We start from the raw sequence: 21,020 nt of genomic DNA on the forward strand, positions 1-21,020 counted from the left end.
AAGAAAGATTAGATTAGATACACAGCCTAATTAAAAAAAAAAAAGAAAACTAATAATCTGAACTTCACCAAAACATAAAACTTCTGTTATTTGAAAGACACCGTTAGGAGAATGAAAAGCCACTGAGAAAAAAATATCTACACAAGCACATCTGATAAAGTTGTATCCAGGGTATACAAAGAACTTTTCAGTGTCCATCAATGGATAACTAGATTTTTAAAATGTGGTGTGTATACATATACACCTTCCCCCATGAATTATTACTCAGCCATAAAAAATAATGAAATCATGTCTTCTGCAGCAAAATGGAACTAGAAGCCATTCTTTTAAGTGAAATGACTCAGAAGCAGAAAGTCAAAAACCAGTCATCCTCGCTTAAAAGCAGGACTAAACAATGGGTATACATGAACATAACAGCACAGAATAATAGTAACTACTCCATCATGACAAAAAGCAGATTAGTCGTTTCCTAGGGATGGAGGCAGGAGGGAGAAGGGAGAGGTAGAAAAGAGGAACTGCCAAAGAGCATAGAAAAGGTTGGGGGTTGATGGATATATTCACTATCTTGATTGTAGTGATGATTTTACAGGCATGAACATGTCAAAACTTATCAAATTGTTCCCATTAAGCATATAATTTATAGTATGCTAATGACCCTAAATAAAGCTGTTAAAAAATGTTTAGAGGATGCACATCTTGCTGTGAGTCAACTTGAAAAGGCAAAAAAAAAAAAAAAAAATCAATTACAGGATTGACAGTGCCCTAAACTAGAAACAAATTATCTGCTCAGTAGAAGCCCAGGCATTTGAACTACTAAACTCCATTTTTCCCAAAGGTTCTTATTTCCTATAAGAGAAGGAAGTCTTCTCAGTACCACTTCAAAGAATAAACAAGTGGGATGGGGGTAGATGCAGAGGAAGCACAGTAGTATTTCTGATGATGCCTCTTAATGCAGATCAGTGGCATAAATCCACAGTAAAAGCAGGGACATGAGCCAATGCAGGTGGGCAGCTCTTATCATCATATTTAAAACAAGTAAATAGATACAACGCTCCGCCACCGCTGCTGCCGCAACCCGGACTGCGCGCCAGCAACCCCCTGCTGACAGCTCCGCCACTATGGAGGATATGAACGAGTACAGCAACACAGGGGAATTCACAGAGGGATCCAAGATAAATGTGAGCAAGAATCAGCAGGATGACGGTAAAATGTTTATTGGAGGCTTGAGCTGGGATACAAGCAAAAAAGATCTGACTGAATATTTGTCTCAATTTGGGGAAGTTGTAGACTGCACAATTAAAACAGATCCAGTCACTGGGAGATGAAGAGGATTTGGATTTGTGCTTTTCAAAGATGCTGCTAGTGTTGATAAGGTTTTGGAGCTGAAAGAACACAAACTGGATGGCAAATTGATAGATCCCAAAAGGGCCAAAGCTTTAAAAGGGAAAGAACCTCCCAAAAAGGTCTTTGTGGGTGGATTGAGCCCGGATACTTCTGAAGAACAAATTAAAGAATATTTTGGAGCCTTTGGAGAGATTGAAAACATTGAACTTCCCATGGCTACAAAAACAAATGAAAGAAGAGGATTTTGTTTTATCACATATACCGATGAAGAGCCAGTAAAAAAAATGTTAGAGAGCAGATACCATCAAATTGGTTCTGGGAAGTGTGAAATCAAAGTTGCACAACCCAAAGAGGTATATAGGCAGCAACAGCAACAACAAAAAGGTGGAAGAGGTGCTGCAGCTGGTGGACGAGGTGGTACAAGGGGTCGTGGCCGAGGTCAGAGCCAAAACTGGAACCAAGGATTTAATAACTATTATGATCAAGGATACGGAAATTACAATAGTGCCTATGGTGGTGATCAAAACTATAGTGGCTATGGCGGATATGATTATACTGGGTATAACTATGGGAACTATGGATATGGACAGGGATATGCAGACTATAGTGGCCAACAGAGCACTTATGGCAAGGCATCTCGAGGGGGTGGCAATCACCAAAACAATTACCAGCCATACATAAGGAGAATATTGGAGAAAACAGGAGGAGTTGTTAAAGTAACCCATCTTGCAGGACGACACTGAAGATTGGTCTTCTGTTGATCTAAGATGATTATTTTGTAAAAAGACTTTCTAGTGTACAAGACACAATTGTGTCCAACTGTATATAGCTGCCAATTAGTTTTCTTTGTTTTTACTTTGTCCTTTGCTATTTGTGTTATGATTCAATGTGGGTTTGTTTATACATATTTTATTTGTATGATTTCATGTTAAACTTCAAATAAATGCTTCCTTATGTAATTGAAAAAAAAAAAAAAAAACAAGTAAATAAATTTCAGAAAATGTAAGAGGAATGTACGGGTTTCAGACCCTTCAGACAATCTTCCATAATTACTATATCATTCCATAGGATATGGACAAATACTGAATGATGAATTCAAGATCATCCTTCTAGGTAAATGCAAAAGTCATATGCCTTAGGTCAGTGCCAAGAGTGTCCTAAAAAAAAAAAAAGTCTGACGGACACTCCAGGTTTCTTCTTCTCACCTCCCTGTGTTCCCTGTGTCTCTAGGATTCTGATTTATTCAAAATTTTTCCCACTTTTGGGCATCATTTTGAGGTATCCTTTTTTTTATACAGAGTCTCACCGTGCAATTCTCATGTCTCAGCCTCCTGAGTAGATGGTATTGCAGGTGTCACTCTGAGACATGTGATTAAATCACTTTTAGCAGGGAGACACGGATAAGCTCAAAATGTGCAGCTGAAACAGACTTAAAATGCAACCATGGCTGGGTGCAATGGCTCATGCCTATAATCCCAGTACTTTGGGAGACTGAGGCGTGTGGATCATGAGGTCAGGAGTTCAAGACCAGCCTGGCCAAAATGGTAGAACCCTGTCTCCACTAAAATACAAAAAATATTAGACAGGCGTGGTAGTGTGCACCTGCAGTCCCAGCTACTCAGGAGGCTGAGGTAGGGGAATCACTTGAACCCGAGAAGCAGATATTGCAGTGAGCTGAGATCGTGCCACTGTACCCAGCCTGGCAGCAGAGTGAGACTCCATCTCAAAAAAAAAAAAAAAAAAAAAAGCAACCATAAGCTTTCAAAGAGACAGAAGGGAAAGAGACATTGAGAAAGATTCAAAAAAAGCAAGCACTAATGGCCTTTCACATAGAGTTCTGCCTAAATCATTACCAAATTTGCAGGAACCTGATGACCTAAATAACCTGTGACTAAGCAGAGTCAAAAGTAAAATTCCTTACCTTACAAGCCGAGGCAAGCAGAGTCTTTGAACTGTTACAAGTAACACAAAATATTTCATAACCATGCCCATATCTAAAATTTAAAAAGAAAAAAATATACTCTGTATTAGTAAATGAACCTATTCTCATGCCACACAATTTTTAAAAGTGAAAAGAATAATATCAATCTCTCTAGCTAACACACAATTCTTTTAAGGAACATTATATGTTTGTCTAGGCAAACAATTGTGAGAAAGACAGGGAGACAGGAGAAAAATGCCAGCTTCCTATAAGTAATATAACTCATTTAAACAATTAACATACAAGTTTTCACCTCCTGCCCCAACTAGCCAGTATCTAAACAATAAACCATGGAAATGTTTTCACTGGGAACCATCAAAGACAAAAAAAGACCAGTCATAACCACAAATATTAAGTCTTTTTTTTGAGGCAAGGTCTCACTCTGTCACCCAGGCTGGGGTGAAGCGGTACAATTATGGCTCAATGCAGCCTCAAATTCCTGGGCAGAAGTAATACTTCATCCTCAGCCTCTCAAGTAGCTGGGACTACAAGCATGCATCATCATGCCTGGCTAATTTTTAAAAATATTTTGCAGAGATGGGGTCTCGCTATGTTGTCTAGACTGGTCTCAAACTTCTGGCCTCAAATGATCCTCCTGCCATGGCCTCCCAAAGTGCTGGGATTACAGGTGTGAGCCACTGTACCCAGCCAAGTCTTTTTAATAAAGGAAAAATACATATCGTTGTTCTTCTCTACTTTAAAAATAAGATGAATAAACAGAACTAATGAACATAAACAGTAATATAAAAATAAACCTGAGGCTTAATTCTCATTCCTTATGAAGTGCCACTAAGAGATGTACAGCAAAAGAGGAAAAAGGTAGGTAGAAGGAAGACAAAGGAGAAAGCAAATGCTGGGGTGGGGAGAAAAATTCCCAAGTTATGACAGAATCAGACCAAAGAGCTAAATACAGTTTAACTTACAGTTTTTGAACTTCAGGCCACAAAGTTTTCTGCAGAAGATGATCCTCAGTGGGAGGCTCTAGAATAAATTGAAGCTATTTTTTACTATGTTCGTCCAAATACAAAAGTGAATTCTATAGTACTTTTTTAGGTCAGCAGCAATATATAACATACTGCGTGTTCTAGTGATTTATTAAATTCTCTTTGTCACTTCTTACCAGTGAGTATGGAAGGTTGAAAGGCCACCTGCTGATACTCAAAACCAGTACTAGTTAACAGCTCCTCTTCATCAGAAGGCTGAGAAGCTATATCTCCTGGTTTGAAGAAACACATCATGAATACAGTCACTATTTTAGGTCTCCTTCACTTGTCTCAATATTAAGGCCACCAGATAGAAAGCAGTGGTACTTCAAAGTGGTGTGATTCACAGCTGTGTCCATGTGATTCCAAAGGCAAGAATATTTCCATTACTCTGGTATTTTCCAAACGTGCTCCTGGCAGCATTAATCAACTCCATAAAGGTTCCTTCCATTTTCCTTGATCTAACAGTTTCCAAACTTTTTAAACTACACAACAAATTCTTCAGGTTACCTACATTCTTTTCTATAGTTCTAACACTCCAGAAAACATGCTTTGTGGCAGGATGTGGTGGCTCATGCCTGTAATCTCAGCACTTTGGGAAGCCAAGGCTCCACCATTACAAGGTGGATCACCTGAGGTCAGGAGTTCCACACCAGCCTGGCCAACATGGTAAAACCCCATCTATACTAAAAACACAAAAATTAGCCGGACATGGTGGTGCATGCCTGTAGTCCCAGCTACTTGGGAGGCTGAGGCAGGAGAATTGCTTGAACCCAGGAGGCAGAGGTTGCAGTGAGCTGAGATCATACCCTGTGCATTCCAGCCTGTGCAACAGAGCAAAACTCTGTCTCAAAAAACAAAACAAAACAAAACAAAACAAAAAAAAAAAAAAAAAAACATGCTTTGTGAAAACTGCACCTACTTTGAGTGTGTACAAAGAGTACTTATCACAAAATTGGTGATGGAGAAGATAGATACATGCATTGCGATTAAAAAAAAAAATCAGCTGTAACAAACATTAGGTAGACATTATACAAGTGTTGACTAGAATTTAAGCACCACTACGGGTTTAATAATTTTAAGACAAAAGCCTTACCCTGAAAGACAGCTTTATTTGATAATCCCAACGCAGGGACCGTAGCTCCCTCTGGAAGATCACTATCTTGCTAGAATAGAAAATATAATATCTAAGTTTTAAATGTTAAAGTTTTACATAATAATTTTAAAACTAAAAGTTACTGTTACTTCAAGCACTACAAAAAAGTCATGCTCATAAATGCCGAGAAACAGTTTAAAGACCGTCTTGTGTGGATGTCTACCTGTACTTTCACTTCGTGAACCAACAACGAAACACTAAGCAATCGCTCTCCAACAGAGAGGCCCTATCAGGCCTCCAACCCTCACCCAATCCATAAAATCAGGCATCCTCTCATTCATAAAGGGATCTCATCGAACTATAACATTTCAATGTGTTTCTGGGTCTGACAGGAAATGCAGTGGACTGAAAATGGAAGGCCCAGAGCTCTACTTCCAAGATAATCTCACAGACACATCCCCTGATGATGCTCATATAAACACAGATGCTTCCCAGAAGGGAATAGTTACAGTATTAGTCATAGTATTTTCATTAAACGTATCTAAATAACTGAGTATTTTGAAACTTTGTATGAGTGCCATTTGAAAAGGCAATATCTGCTTATATTTTGCAATTTAATCAATCAAATTATTACATGTGAAACTATATATAACCAAATCATCAAAACTGGCACAAGCTCAGAGCTGAGTGTTCTGTACAACTGAGACTTTAATACAGAAGCTGAAACCAGACACAAACACGAATAGTAAGAATTTAAAACCATCAAAAATGGCTACCAGGAACACAAGAAACAGTATGCTTTATCTCAGAAACCAAGAAAAACGAACACAGAAAGGAACAATAAGAGGCATTCCTACACACAGATCCCAAAACTTAGTATGGGAGCAAAACCCAAATGGGAGCATGCAGCTCGCCACTCTACAAGATCCCTGTATCTTAGGACACAGAACTAAGTGTATAACTGCGACTAAGCCTCTCTTGGAATCCTAAAACTCCATTTCAATTCCTAGAACTGAAGAGATCTTGAAACTAACTGCCCCTCCACCTCCATATGCTTAGCTCTACGTAAGAACCACAATCAAGACTTCACTTTTGATCTTGTTCCTATTGTCCATTATTATTAGAAACAAGCACAACAGAATCTTAAAACCTCTTCACATAATCAAGAAAGCCTGTAGAATGAGGTGCTGAGTATACATTCCAGGAAATTCAGTTGAGTACTTCATTTCCAATTAATTTCACTTTCTTCTCCAGTCTTACCCAGACTGGTGCTACTTTCACTGCCTTCAGAGTCTCTTGGCTTCCAGATAACTCTCTTTCAAAATGCTTTTCATCACTCTTTGTGTAGAAGCCTCCAACAGCACCCCACAGTTGGACTGTGCCTGCCTCCCAAGATCCTTCACCATGGACTTTCCCCATTCTCTCCACTTCTATCCAGTCTTCATTTCAACAGGTACCACAACAGCTCTGGCCTCCCCTTTGTTCTCTCTCTCCTTCTTTTTGCCTATCAAAAGGGTACTTACCCTTTTAGAACTCAGAACCAAATTTGTGACTCAACTCTAAGTGAAGGACCAAATGATATGGACTTCTGTGTAACTTCTTAATTTTCCTTTCAAAATTAATTCATAATTTTTATAATCCATGTATTTTTATAAGTAGCTCAAATCTTTTTTAGAAAGGAGTATAAACATTAAAAAAAGTTACTCTTAACAAAACCCAAATGAAGTCCCATTAAACATGTTCTTGTTATTCCAATACAATGATCTCTTCTTTCTATGAAATTTACTTTAGTACAAGATTAAGCAAGTAACTGGTCTCATCTAATAAGTGCAGGTACATTAGTTCCACTGCCCACTACCCTCTACCCTTACCCTACAGGTAGATGTTAATTCCCTTGAAAACAGCATCCATCTTTTGTTTTATTCTAGGTACCTAGTGCAGTGACAAAACATAGTATTCATGTCTCAATTGAACACTAATGCAGCTTTACAGTATTTTTAGCTCATTTGCTACACAAAATTTCTGGTTTTAGTATTTAAATCATTACACCTCGCAGTGCACCAAAAAGCTTGTCAGACCATTAAGAAACAATAAAACTTTTGGACAGGCACAGTGGCTCATGCCTGTAATATGGGCACTTTGGGAGACTGAGGTGGGTGGGTCACCTGAGGTCAGGAGTTTGAGACCAGCCTGCCCAACACAGAGAAACCCCGTCTCTACTAAAAAATACAAAAATTAGCTGGGCATGGTGGTGCATGCCTGTAATCCCAGTTACGAGGCTAAGGCAGGGGAATCACTTGAACCCAGGAGGCGGAGGTTGCAGTGAGCCAAGATCATGCCATTGCACTCCAGCCTGGACAACAAGAGCAAAACTCCATCTCAAAAAAAGAAACAATATGACTTTCTTTCTACCCATATATTCCATTTAAAGCCTGAGCAAAAAAATTTTAAATTTAAAATGAAGTGACTAGATTTAGGTAAAATATTTAGAGAAATACTCACATTACAAAGCACATGATTCAGTGATTGTCCTGTAATGGCACAAAAATTTTCCACAAAATTTCGAGGTGCAGAAAAAACCCGAAGAACTTTTTCATCTGCTCCAGATACAAACTGAAACCGATTAATCATTGTCAAACATTTCAGCTCATACCCATGTATCTGAGGCCTTGCAATTTCATGCCAAGTCACCTGGGTAAGACAGGATAAGCAAAAATGATTGTTCAAAACCTGAATTTTCAACCAGCAAATTATTAGATAAAAACTATTTACTATACAATGGAAATATAACCATGGGGGCAAATTCATCCATGAATAAACCACACTTGGGCAGTATTGGTAACAATCAGCTAGAGCCACAGAAAATCACTCAAAATCATTTGACTTGTTTTTCCGTTAACTACAGGTGTTGTTCCCAATATTCTCAACTCTATTCATTGAATCATGTGTTACTGAAGCAATGTTAGCGGCAAACTTCATTAGCTCTTACAGAATGACTCATAGTTAGTTCCATGAATTTCTATCAGAAACTGAAGCAGAGGATCCTGATTTTCTCTACCACATAGCAGTTCAAAGTTTACCAGTAGTGAAGTTTTACAACTGTTTGAGCTCAAGGCCAGCAGTTAGCAATTAACTGGTCTAATCTAATAATTACAGGTACATTAGTTCCACTGCCCCCTACCTATACCCCTACCCTTCAGCTAGATGGTAATATCCTTGAAAACAGAATCCACCTTTTACATTTTGTTCTATTCTAGGTGCCTAACATAGTGAAAATTTCCTTAAACAAGAAATGCCCTAGGCTGGGCATGGTGGCTCACACCTGTAATCCCAGCGCTTTGGGAGGTGGAGGCAGGTGGATCACGAGGTCAGGAATTTAAGACCAGCCTGGCCAAGATGGTGAAACCACATCTCTACTAAAAACACAAAAATCAGCTGGGAGTGATGGTGCTTGCCTAAATCCTAACTACCGGGGAGCCTGAGGCAGAGAATTCCTTGAATCCGGGAGGTAGAGGTTGCAGTGAGCCAAGATTATGCCACTGCACTCCAGCCTGGTGACAGAGCAAGACTATCTCAAAAAAAAAAAAGAACTGCCCTGAACTACTATCATCTAATACTATATAACTTTAGGCTTTTATTATACACTTGATAATTCTTCCTAATAAATTATACCTAAAATTATGAGACATAACAAAACTGGGCAACACAGCATTACCCTGTCTCTACAGAAAAATCTAAAAATTAGCTGGGCCTGGTGGCTCACACCTGTAGTCTTAGTTACTTGAGCGGCTGAGGCAGGAGGATCACTTGAGGCCAGGAGTTCGAGGCCAGCCTGCGCAACACAGCAAGATCCTGTCTCTACAAAAAACAAAAAATAAAATGTCCAACCGTACGAAAGTTCCAGTTGCTCTGCATCCTTACCAGCACTTGTTAATATATTTTTTACTTTAGCTCAGGTGTCCCCAAACTGCGGCCCCCTGAGGCCATTTATCCAGCCCTCCACTGCACTTCAGGAAGGGGCACCTCTTTCATTGGTGGTCAGTGAGAGAAGCACAGTATGTGGCGGCCCTCCAACGGTCTGAGGGACAGTGAACTGGCCCCCTGTTTAAAAAGTTTGGGGACGCCTGCTTTAGCTATTCAAGAGGGTGTGTGGAGGTATTGCATGATGGTTCTTTTTTTTTTTTTCTCGAGACAGAGTGTTGCTCTGTCGCCCAGGCTGGAATGCAATGGCACGATCTCAACTCACTGCAAACTCCACCTCCCGGGTTCAAGCAATTCTCTGCCTCAGCCTCCCAAGTAGCTGGGATTACAAGTGCCTGCCACCACACTGGCTAATTTTTGTATTTTTAGTAGAGATGCGGTTTCACCATCTTGGCCAGGCTGGTTTGAACTCCTGACCTTGTGATCCACCTGCTTCAGCCTCCCAAAGTGCTGAGATTACAGGCGTAAGCCACCACGCCCAGTGCATCATGGTTCTAATTTGCATTTTCCTAATGGCTAGCTAACATAGTTGCCCTAATTTTCATGCGTTCATGGATGTTTTCTTTCAAATAGATTAGCAAAGAAAGAGGCCGGGTACAGTGGCTCATGCCTGTAATCCCAACACTTTGAGAGGCTAAGGCAGGTGGATGACCTAAGGTCAGCATTTTAAGACCAGTCTGGCCAGCACAGTGAAACCCCATCTCTACTAAAAATACAGTAAGTAGATGGGTGTGGTAGTGGGCGTGTCTAATCCCAGCTATTCCAGAGGCTGAGACAGGAGAATTGCTTGAACCTGGAGGAGGACGCTGCAGTGCACCAAGATTGCGCCACTGCACTCCAGTCTGGGTGACGCGAGTGAAACTCTGTCTCAAAACTAAATAAATAGATAAAAGAAGAAGACATTTTTACCTGTGATTGGTCTTTTCTCTTCCATGGAGCAAAAAGTCTAGTTGTCTGATCAGTACCAACAGTGATAATAAATTCTCCTTCTGGATCCCAGACTAGGTCTTGGACACCATCAAAGTGTCCTGAAATGACAATCTCTGGAGTCCACTCTCTCTGCAATGAAAGTGCTCTTGACATATATCAAAATAATCAAAGACTGCCACCAAAGTAAAGCACTCATGTCTGATAACAGAGAAGACTAAAGCCCTCTGGCAAGGTGAAAAGCTAAGAATACAAGATCGGATCACAGAATAACAGGATGCACTTTCCAATCAATCATATAAGAGCTTAGGCATTCAAATATGTGTTGTATCCTTTAAAGCAGTAACTGTGGGAAATTTCCCCCCATTCATCATTTACTGAGCAGCCAGACACTACTTAACCTGTGTCTCAATTATAGAAGAAAACAGTTATTATAATATTACCTACCTTCTAGGGTCATTATGAGGATTAAATGAGTTACATTTGTAAAGTACATAAGATAATTCTGGTATATACTAGGTTCTATGTATTTATTAAGCTAAACAAAAATTGCATAAAATGTAAAAATATTGTGTAAAATGAGTCAGTGGATGTGGGCCTGATGGCTTTATAAGTAAAAGGAGTTACAAGTGTAGAGAACAGAAAAAAATGAATCAAACCTAGCGGCTTCACCTACTAAGAAGCCTGCAACAACCATATAAACAAACAATGACAACAAAATAGAGAAAACGTCACGTGCCTGGTCCACAGAGCATCTTTTTGAACAACCTCAAGTGGAATAAAACTTAACCTTTAGAGGAAAATTAAATGTATATATATAGCTAATAGGTCGTTCAAAACCTAGTCTGATGGATAAGTCAGTGACTAAACTATATTATTTCTGGTCAAAAAAAAAAAAACAAGGCTGTGACAAAAAATGTTCCTGCCTCTGTGAACAAAAACTAATTCTAAAGTTAGCACTAATGGGAGTTTACAAAAAGGTCTGCGCAACGGACAGCACCGTGGGACTAACAACACAGTTTTCCACAGTAACAGTCCTAAAGGGCAGCGTTTGGCTTTTTAAAAAATCACCTTTGACTGTAACGATGTACCCCTCTGCTGTGGGATGCTGACAGTGGGGAGGCTATAAGTTGATGTGTGGGGGTAGAGGGTTGTGGAAACTCTATTCCTTCAGATCAATTTTGCTGTTAACCTAAAACTGCTCTATTTAAAAAAAAAGTCTATTTAAAAAACAAGTCACTTTCAAGCCAATAAACCAACAAATGTTAAGTGTTTCCCTGAGTACTGTGAGCTGCCCCAAATTAACTGAACCTAAAGAGGGGTTGAGGGAACCCCAACTTGAAGCTGGCCAGTCAGAAGTTCCTGAGGCCTAGGCTTGTGACTGGTGGAGTAGGGGACAGTCTTGGGGGCTAAGCCCTGAACCTCTGGTATCTGACACTATCTCTGGGTAGAGAATGTTGAAACTGAATTAGAAGACACCCAGCTGGTGTCTGCTGCTTGGTATGTGGGGCAAAGAAATCCCCACACATTTACTTACAGAAGTTGATGATTATTGTTGTATAAGAGAGAGAGTTTTCCCTACCTTCTTGATGTTAGTGAAGTAGGGTTTGCTGGAAAGGCCCTGACTCACAGAAACATGTGGTTTGGGAATAGAAAGGATAAAAGGGTGGGGAATGAGGAATCCTTGATCACATGCTCACCAATGGTATGAAGCTGCAGCTGTGTTGAGATCAGCGACTAAAGGTTTACAGTTACCAGTGGAATTTAGAGATAGATCCAACTCCAAGAGTTGGTTCATTGGATACATAAGGAAATGCAAACTAATAAGAAAAAAGTGAAATATTCAATCCAATATTCAATCCCTTGGTTACTGTTACCTATAGTGGCTAAAATGAAAGTACATGAGGGTGCTGAGTAAGGACTGGAGGCTGGGCCCAGCTCAAATGTGGGTGTGAACTCAGGCTACCAGCCTCAAAGTCACCCACAAAGGAGAGAATTATGCAGGGACAATAGAAAGTATTGCTAAGCTCTGTGGTTTCTAAGAAGGTAGTCAATGTGGGAGAAGGGCAACACCTAGTAAGTACTGAAACCAAAGGCTATAGTGTGAAGGAACTGTTACATCTTACAGACTGGTATCATCAGCTTCTTTAGGAACCTTTGCTAAAATTGACGATAAGAGTGATTAAATTAGGGGCAGTATATTTTGTTTTAAATGCTACAGAGTGGAAGAGTATGTTTGGGTTGATGCAGGATCCACAGCTCACAAGTGAACAATCGTGGATGGGGATATATAATCCAGACACACAGATTATTCCTGAGGGAACAGCCAGCCAGGTAGACTGGATAAAAACCACTATAAGGTCTGTTTATCCCAAAAAATGGGGACTGCCTAATGTAATCTATAAATACCAAGTGAAACACACCAGACAGGGCACCAAAATGCTTTGTATGTACACCCTGTGAGACTGGCTTTGTGATGACAGGGATATTCACTTGCTGAATATGCCTGTTACCCAGGTCCTGGTAAATGCTATGGTTAAGGGGGTCCCTTCTACATGGGTACCCCATGTGATGGTACTGCAGGATCTATAAACAGTTCAAAAAGCCTTATCAAACTTGCCATCTCAGCTTCTCCTCATGAGTATTACGGATGCTAATAAAAACATTAGGTTAACAAAAAAACAGGGAAGGTAAAAGGGAGAGTCAAGGACTCATCCCAGAAAGGTGGAAATTTTTAAATGGTTATTAATAAGGTGAATAAATAAAACATTGATGCAATGAAACTAAGAAGAAAAACAAAGGGAAGCGTCATGGGACTCACACCAGCAGGATGCAAATCTTTAGATGGTTATTAAGAAACAGAACGAATACAATAGAAACTGATGGTGTTAAAACAAAGATCTTTGTGCAGTGACACGATCACAGCTCACTGCAGCCTAACTCTCCTTCCCAGGCCTAAGTGATCTTCCCACCTCAGCCTCTGAGTAGCTGTAGAAAACCAGAACCAGCCGGGCATGGTGGCTCATGCCTGTAATCCAAACAGTTTGGGAGGCTAAGGAGGGTAGATCACTTGAGGTCAGGAGTTCGAGACCAGCCTGGCCAAGATGGTGAAACCCCATTTCTACTAAAAATAAAAATAAAAATAACTAGCAGTGCGTGGTGGTGGGCACATGCAATCCTAGCTACTCAGGAGGCTGAGACAGGAGAATCAACTGAACCAGGTAGGTGAGGGTGCAGTGAGCCGAGATCGCGCCATTGCACTCCGGCCTGGGCAACAAGAGCAAAACTCCGTCTCGAAAAAACAAAAACAGAAGATACTAAATGGATTTGGATGGCCAATTGTTATTTCTTCACACTAAAGAATTAGCCACACCTGGCTAATTTTTGTATTTTTTGTAGAGACTAGGTTTGCCATGTTGCCCTGGCTTGTCTCAAACCCCTGGGCTCAAGAGATCCATCCACTTCAGCGTTCCTAAGTGTTAGGATTACAGGTGTGAGATACCATGCCTGGCCTAAAACAAAGGTATTAATACAACACTATCAAAGGTTGGCTGGACCAAAGGAAGTCCCTCCTGGTCTCCCACTATTAAAGGATGCCAAACCAGTTTACTGTATTTCTCCCAGTTTGGAGAAATGTTAAAAGCTGGAAGGTAGAGCAGGTCATGGTGGCCCATGCCTATTATTTCAGCACTTTGGGAGGTAGAAGCGGGTAGACTGCTCGAGCCCAGAGTCTGAGACCAGCCTGGGCAACATGGCAAAACTCTGTCTCTACAAAAAATACAAAAATTAGCTGGGTATTGTGATGCCTGCCTATAGTCTCTGCTACTCAGGAGGTGGAGGTGGGAAGATCGATTAAGCCCAGGAGGTTGAGACTGCAGTCAGCCAGGACTGCAAAACTGTACCCCAGCCTAGGCAATAGAATGAGACCCAGTCTCAAAAAAAAAAGAAAAAAGAAAGAAAAAGCTGGAAGGCAGACACTACAATGAAAAATGTGATCTGGCCTGGGACAATAGTGGGGGAAACTAATGAAGATAAAGACTGACAAAAGGGCTGGAGTTTTTAGGCTCAACCCTCAGCAGCAAGGGACCTAAAGCTTTTTGCACAAGAAAGGGTAAAATGGTCTGGGGGTGAAGTTTCTGAAAAGAGAACATAAAAATGTAAGTGTTAATAGGATTAGGAAAGTTGGTATATTTGAACACACTTCATATGAAGTGGTTGCATCTCTTCTACCTGATTATATCATGGGAATGAACGTTGTTTCTTACTGGGGAATGTTTCTCCTACCTGGTACTGTAAAACAGAAGGCATGTAAATCTGACCTTTAGGCAATATTAACTGGATATGCTAAATGGGAACCAGAATTGCCTGAACCACAAAATGCAGAGTAGAAGCCAGAGTGCTGGGAAGGATAAATTCTGTACTTCATCACCCACTGTGGCAGAGCTCCTCAGGCTTATGGCTAAAGCCTCTGAGCACCTCCCAGTAACAACTACTGGGGTTTGGACTGGAGAATTTCCACTTGAGGGGCATTTACTGTCTTGCCCCTCAAGACGTTAGCTGAAACTACCCCTATGATAGCTGAAACATCCAGACTGTCTCCGGTGATGTCAGAGAAACATTCTAATGGGGATGGCAGTGCCAGGAAGAGTTCCATAATAAAACGGAAATAGTTTATGCTACCTGCAGAAGGCAAGGAGGAGATAACACAAGCAAAGAGTTTCTTTTCCCCTAGAACTGACTCTGGAACTGTGTGAAAAACTGCTAGATTCTGCAGTGCCGGATGAATAGCTCTCAAGAGCTGCTTAGTTAATAGATGGCAATTCCAAGGTAACTAATGCCAGGAAGAACTGCTCTGTTTGTCAGCAAGAGAGACAGACTGCTGATGACTACAGGACATACTCTGGTGGGAAGGCCATGAACATGGCTGGCAAGTAAGACTGATGCTAGTAGCCCTGGGGAACTATAAATGGGTCTTGACAGGAAGTGAAACTGACTGTGTAGTAGGTTTTGCTTATCCAACAGAAGATAAAAATGTTCAATTTGTGCCATTAAAAAACCAGAACAGAAGATACTAAACTGATCTGGATGGCTGACTACATTTCTTCAGACCAAAAAATACGCTGTACAGCTCATAATGTCCAACAATGGGCAGGGATATCTCCTCCTTAGAGTCATAGTTTGACAGAGAAGTAGAATGGGCAACTGAAACATTGGTTATCTAAAATAGGGGGAAATAAAAGCATGAAGGGCTGGCTTATATACCTTCATGAGTGTGTACTTTAGTGTCCCTGCTAGATTTTTGTTTTTCTTGTTGATGGGGAAGGGGGTTGGGGAGGATGCTGGTATGACTAATGTCCCTGCTGGGTTTTTTGTTTTTCCTGATGATATGGGGAAGGGGGTTTGGGAGGATGCTGGTATGACTACGCAGTTCTTGCCAAGGGAGGAGTACACTGGTAAAATGACTACAATTTTTTTCTTCCTTCCCCAAATCACCTTAAAAAAATTTTTTTTAATTTATTTTTTCTCCTGTATCTGATGCACTGGTCCTAGGACCAGGGCTGCAAGAAGTGCTGAAACAGCAGGGATGATTTCTAAGAGGACACACGCGCGCGTGCACATACACACACACACACACACACACACACACAGGACATTTAACCATGTTTCTAAGCATTGTATGAAAATTCCTAAGGCATGGGGGTATGTTTGTACCTTCACCCCCATCTAGCAAAATTGGGCCTAAAGGTGAAAATAGCTACATTGCCTGGTGGTAGAAACAGCTCACTAGTTCGGCATCTACCTAACCTTACCCTGTCTGAATGTAGTGGACCAAGGAGCTACTTGCTTGACTTGTATTACTGCCAGCAATCTAGATCAGCACAATGGCAATTCTAATGTTCCTTGAAAAGGTGAAAAGGTTTGGGTATTAATAAAGAAAGGAAAGTAGCAGCTGAGAGTAAAGAAATTAATAAATGGGTCATTGAGGAAAATTCAGTATTACATTAACAACTCAGAAGAGAGTCTCAGAGCAAGAGATGACACTGTCTCTTAGCTCAATTATCCCAGATGTCTGAAAAAGTGAAGCTGTATATAATATGTACAGAGGCCACTCCTTTTGAAACCTGACAAGATTGGAGGAAATCTGCAAACCTGAGTGGCCTTATCCTGGGAGGCATTCATACAGCATGACGGACTGGACTAATTCTTGATTTTGCGTATGTGTATACATTTTTTTTTGTTGTTGAGACAGGGTCTTGCTCTATTGCCCAGGCTGGAATTCAGTGGCTTAACCATGGCTCACTGCAGTCTCAACTTCCGAGGCTCACGCAATCCTCCTGCGTCAGCCTTCCAAGTAGCTAGGACTATAGGCGCCTGCAACCATGCCCAGGGCTGCACACCGATGGCTAATTTTTAAAATTATTTCTACAGATGGGGATCTTCCTATGTTTCCCAAGCTGGTCTCGAGCTCCTGGGCTCAAGTAATCCTCCCACCTTGGCCTACCAAAGCAATGGGATTACAAGCATAAGCCACCGCACCCAGCCTATATTTTTTTATGTAAAGGATCCATGGCCTGAGATGTTACGTACGCTGGTTTTCTTTGACAACAGTTCCTGGTTTAAAATTCCCACGGCCCTTGTTACAGTCTTCAGTTACAATGTTGGGTATGTTAGGTTTCAGGGGCAGGCCTCTGACCAACTGTCTCCTGACCTCCTTTCACCTGCCCCAAGACAGGACTCTGATCTTCCCTACCTGTCTGATTGTATGTCTTAAACCCCACCATGAGAGTGTTCCACCCTGGGGGAAAAAATGCTGACATCATGAAACTGCCGTAATAACCAAAGAGGACACAGTTCAGGGAGCTTCCGAATAGCTGAGCACATGGAGGTTCCTATAGGATGGTACGTCCAGGGAGGGCATGGAAGCTTGGCACCCCATCTCCCATACCTCACCCTATATGTCTCTACTTCTGTTTCTTTTGCAATATCCTTTATAATACACCAGTAAGTGTTAAAAAAAATAGTAACATAAAATACACTTATATAGCATCCAGTATGTGCCAGGCCTTGTTTTGCACATCACATAAATATTAACTCATTTAAGCTTCATAAAAACCCTTTAAGTAGGCTGGATGCGATGGCTCCTGCCTGTAGTCCCAGCACTTTGGGAGGCCAAGGTTGGTGGATCACCTCAGGTCAGGAGTTCGAGACCAGCCTGGCTAACATGGTGAAACCCTGTTTCTACTAAAAATACAAAATTAGCCAGGAGTGGTGGTGGGCGCCTATAATCCCAACTACTCAGGACACTGAGGCAGGAGAATCACTTGAACCCGGGAGGCAGAGGCTGCAGTGAGCCAAGATCGCACCATTGTACTCCAGCCTAGGCAAAAGAACAAAACTCCGTCTCAAAAAAAGAAAACAAAAAAATAACTCTGTAAGTAGCTGCTATTAACAATCCACATGCCAGATGCAGTGGTTCACACCTGTAATCCCAGCACTTTGGGATACTGAGCAGGAGGATCAGGACCAGCCTGGGCAACAAAGCAAGACACTGTGTCTACAAAAAAATTTTAAGTATTTGCTGGGTGTGGTGATGCACACCTATAGTCCCAGCTACTCAGGAAGTTGAACTGTGAAGACTGCTTAACCCCAGGAGTATGAGGTCGCAGTAAGCTATGATCACACTAGGTGACAGAGTGAGATCCAGTTAAAAGAAAAAAAACTCTATCCACGTTTTACAGATGAGGAACCTGAGGCAGGAATTAACTAAAGTCCTCAAGGACACACAGCTAGTAAGTGAACCCAGGCTGTCTAGCTCCAAGGGCCTGTGCTCTTGGCCACTCTGTCCTTGCTATCTAATGTTCCCAAACTAGGAGCAGATCAGAAGCAAATCAGATGACAAAGCAAGAGAAGGAATGCTGTAGAGAGATAGTTACATGACTAAAGGGAGATACTATATTTTTTTTTGGAGATAGGGTCTTATTCTGTCACCAAGGCTGTTTTCAAACTCCCGGCTTCAAGCAAACCTCCCATATCAGCCTTCCAAGTTGCTGGGATTATAGGCACGAGCCACCATGCCCAGGTGTGCTCCTACTTATTGAATGTCAGTCATTTATTGTGACTGACATTCATTCAATAATAGGGACCTAGTAGTCCAGCAAGACAACTAATTCTGTTATCTTTTTAAGAAGACAGGAAAGCTACACATCTCAGAAAAGTTCTCATTAAAAACTTCTATAGCTTAAAGAAATACAGTGCACTTACGTGAAAAATTTACCTACATGCAAATTTCAATACCTCAACAGTGTCTACAGAAAAAAGTTATGTCACTTTAACTTAAAGTACCTCTACTATGTTTCTGTAGAGTGTTAAGAGTAAAATACTATTTAGCTAGGATTCACTCTACTTGACTAGAAATGTTTTATTTAAATGTTCTTTTCTTACTGAGTTAACTGTATTCTGTTTCCAAAGGTGCAATGCTCCGTGGAAAGCATGAGCAATGATCATGGTGCCATCTTCATTGAACTGGCAATCATAAAATCCCAAAGTATTCCCACCGACTTCACCTACTCGAACCTGTACAATAACAGACAGAAAACAATTCTTAGCCAATAGTCCACATTACTCACAAGAGAAACCACTGATTTTAGAGATTGTTAAATTCCCAGTATTTTAACATACACAAAGAGTGAAAATTTGCAGGTCTATCAATATAGACTTGGGATTTAAATACAGAGTTCACAAAACTTAATTTTCTGTTCCTTAAATATCTAAGATTTTTACCTGTTCTAGCCAAACTCCTGACTCTTCATCTGGAGCCCAGAGAATCATGGTTTTATCCATGGAGGCAGACAATAATTTCATTGGCTGCTGTAGAACACCATCTAAAAAATAAAACCTAATCCCTTTAGGTGATCAACAAGCATCATGTTTGTAGATTACCAGAAAAAAAACAACATGGGTACTGCAAGAATGTTCACTGCAACATTTTTTGTAATAGCAAAAAAGTGCAAACACTACAAATGTCTACTAGAAGAAAAGATAAACAGGTTGTAATATATTCAGACAGTATTATTGTACAATAAAGACAAATAACTAGAGCTTCACAAATCAATGTGGATACAGCTCTAAAACATAGTAAGCTAAAAGGCAAGCTGTAAAAGAATACATATTGCTGCCAAGTTTTAATAGCTATAAAACAATATTGTTTATAGCTATATAGATGTGTAGCAACGGTATAAAAACATGCATGAAAATGATATGCACTGAAGTCATTATTATGATTGCCTCTAGGGAAGGATGAAAGGAAAATGTTCAGGAAAGAATACATAACGGGGTCTTCAATATCCATAATTCCAACTTTTTTTTTTTTCAATATAGCAAACATGGCACAATGTAAGGAAGAATTGAATGGTGGTTTGCCTAAAAATTAATTATTGGGAAGAGGCCAGGGAAGAATGTGAGGCTATGCCTCACCTACTTGTACACTCAGCACCAGCCTGAACATGCACAGAACTGTCACTCCACAATGGAGATAAAGGGCAAAAGAAAGACGGAGAAACAGAGTCTTACTTCCTCATAAATAATGTATGTCAGTGGTACCAACTTTGTTATTGCTGAGGGTAAAGGATCCAGTGAAGCTGGCTTGAGAGTCAGTTTTTCTTTTTTTTTTTTTAATTTTTTTTTTTGAGATGGAGTTTCGCTCGTTACCCAGGCTGGGCTGGAGTGCAATGGCGCGATCTCGGCTCACCGCAACCTCCGCCTCCTGGGCTCAGGCAATTCTCCTGCCTCAGCCTCCTAAGTAGCTGGGATTACAGGCATGCGCCACCATGCCCAGCTAGTTTTTTGTATTTTTAGTAGAGACGGGGTTTCACCATATTGACTGGGATGGTCTCGATCTCTCGACCTCGTGATCCACCCGCCTCGGCCTCCCAAAGTGCTGGGATTACAGGCTTGAGCCACTGCGCCCGGCCCAAGAGTCAGTTTTTCTTAAATCCCATAATAATCAAGTGGAAAGTTTTAAGAGAAAAACTTAATGGGCGTGTGGTAGTTTCAGCACCATGGCAGGAATCACACTTTTCCCACTTAGGAGTTCAATGTTCAATAGAATTGAGTGTCTAGCAGAATAGGAATGCAGCATTATACTTTGCCAACTTGAAAATGTCATGTACTTGAGATTTTTCATCATACTAAAAAAATTCTCCACTTAATTTGGTCAGCTTACCATGCCATAAGATTTAACTGGAGTAAGGGATATGTTTATGCTTTTCTTCCTACCTTTGTAAAACACAGGTTGCCAGTGAACTGCATTTACCCAGTTTTCATGACCAGCTAGCACTGTCTCCAGAGTAACAGCAAAGGTTATTTTAACACCTATAACAAAAGCAGTGAAGGTATTATTTCCTCAAAGCTCTTCTAAAAAGAATATTTTCATAACCAAGCCAGTTGGGCAACTATGTAAAAAAAAAAAAAAAAAAGAACAGAAGATGATAGTTGAGATTCAACAAAAAGAACATGCATTCTAAACTTCTTTAATCTCCACTACTGTTCAAAATTATAGGAGAAAAAGTTATTAATTTTTCCTTATATTTTGTTCTAGCTGGTAATAAGTAGGTATTAAGGAATATCTTCTAGTTTTACAATTTTCTGAGACAGCTACTATTTTATTACAATGAGGAAGGAAAAACAGACATGCCAGCATCCTTATTAT

At 40.6% G+C, this 21,020-nt stretch overlaps 1 protein-coding gene and 1 pseudogene across 3 annotated transcripts in view; one reads left to right on the forward strand and one right to left on the reverse strand.

Moving 5' to 3' along the window:
• The window catches only part of ELP2 (elongator acetyltransferase complex subunit 2), a 46,589-nt gene that overhangs the window by 11,363 nt on the left and 14,206 nt on the right, over nt 1-21,020 (reverse strand). For all 3 annotated transcript variants that reach the window (XM_074383572.1, XM_003924719.4, XM_074383571.1), the window contains 9 exons: nt 20,588-20,683; nt 19,094-19,194; nt 18,755-18,886; nt 10,295-10,444; nt 7,907-8,095; nt 5,405-5,474; nt 4,446-4,541; nt 4,249-4,306; nt 3,266-3,338 (listed from right to left, as the gene is read on the reverse strand). In XM_074383572.1, the coding sequence (XP_074239673.1) occupies nt 3,266-3,338; nt 4,249-4,306; nt 4,446-4,541; nt 5,405-5,474; nt 7,907-8,095; nt 10,295-10,444; nt 18,755-18,886; nt 19,094-19,194; nt 20,588-20,683 (965 nt within the window). The remainder of the gene's footprint in view (nt 1-3,265; nt 3,339-4,248; nt 4,307-4,445; nt 4,542-5,404; nt 5,475-7,906; nt 8,096-10,294; nt 10,445-18,754; nt 18,887-19,093; nt 19,195-20,587; nt 20,684-21,020) is intronic.
• LOC104650859 (heterogeneous nuclear ribonucleoprotein D-like pseudogene) lies at nt 1,104-2,087 on the forward strand (annotated as a pseudogene).

The sequence above is a fragment of the Saimiri boliviensis genome, chromosome 13 (assembly GCF_048565385.1).
Source record: "Saimiri boliviensis isolate mSaiBol1 chromosome 13, mSaiBol1.pri, whole genome shotgun sequence".
NCBI lineage: Eukaryota > Metazoa > Chordata > Mammalia > Primates > Cebidae > Saimiri > Saimiri boliviensis.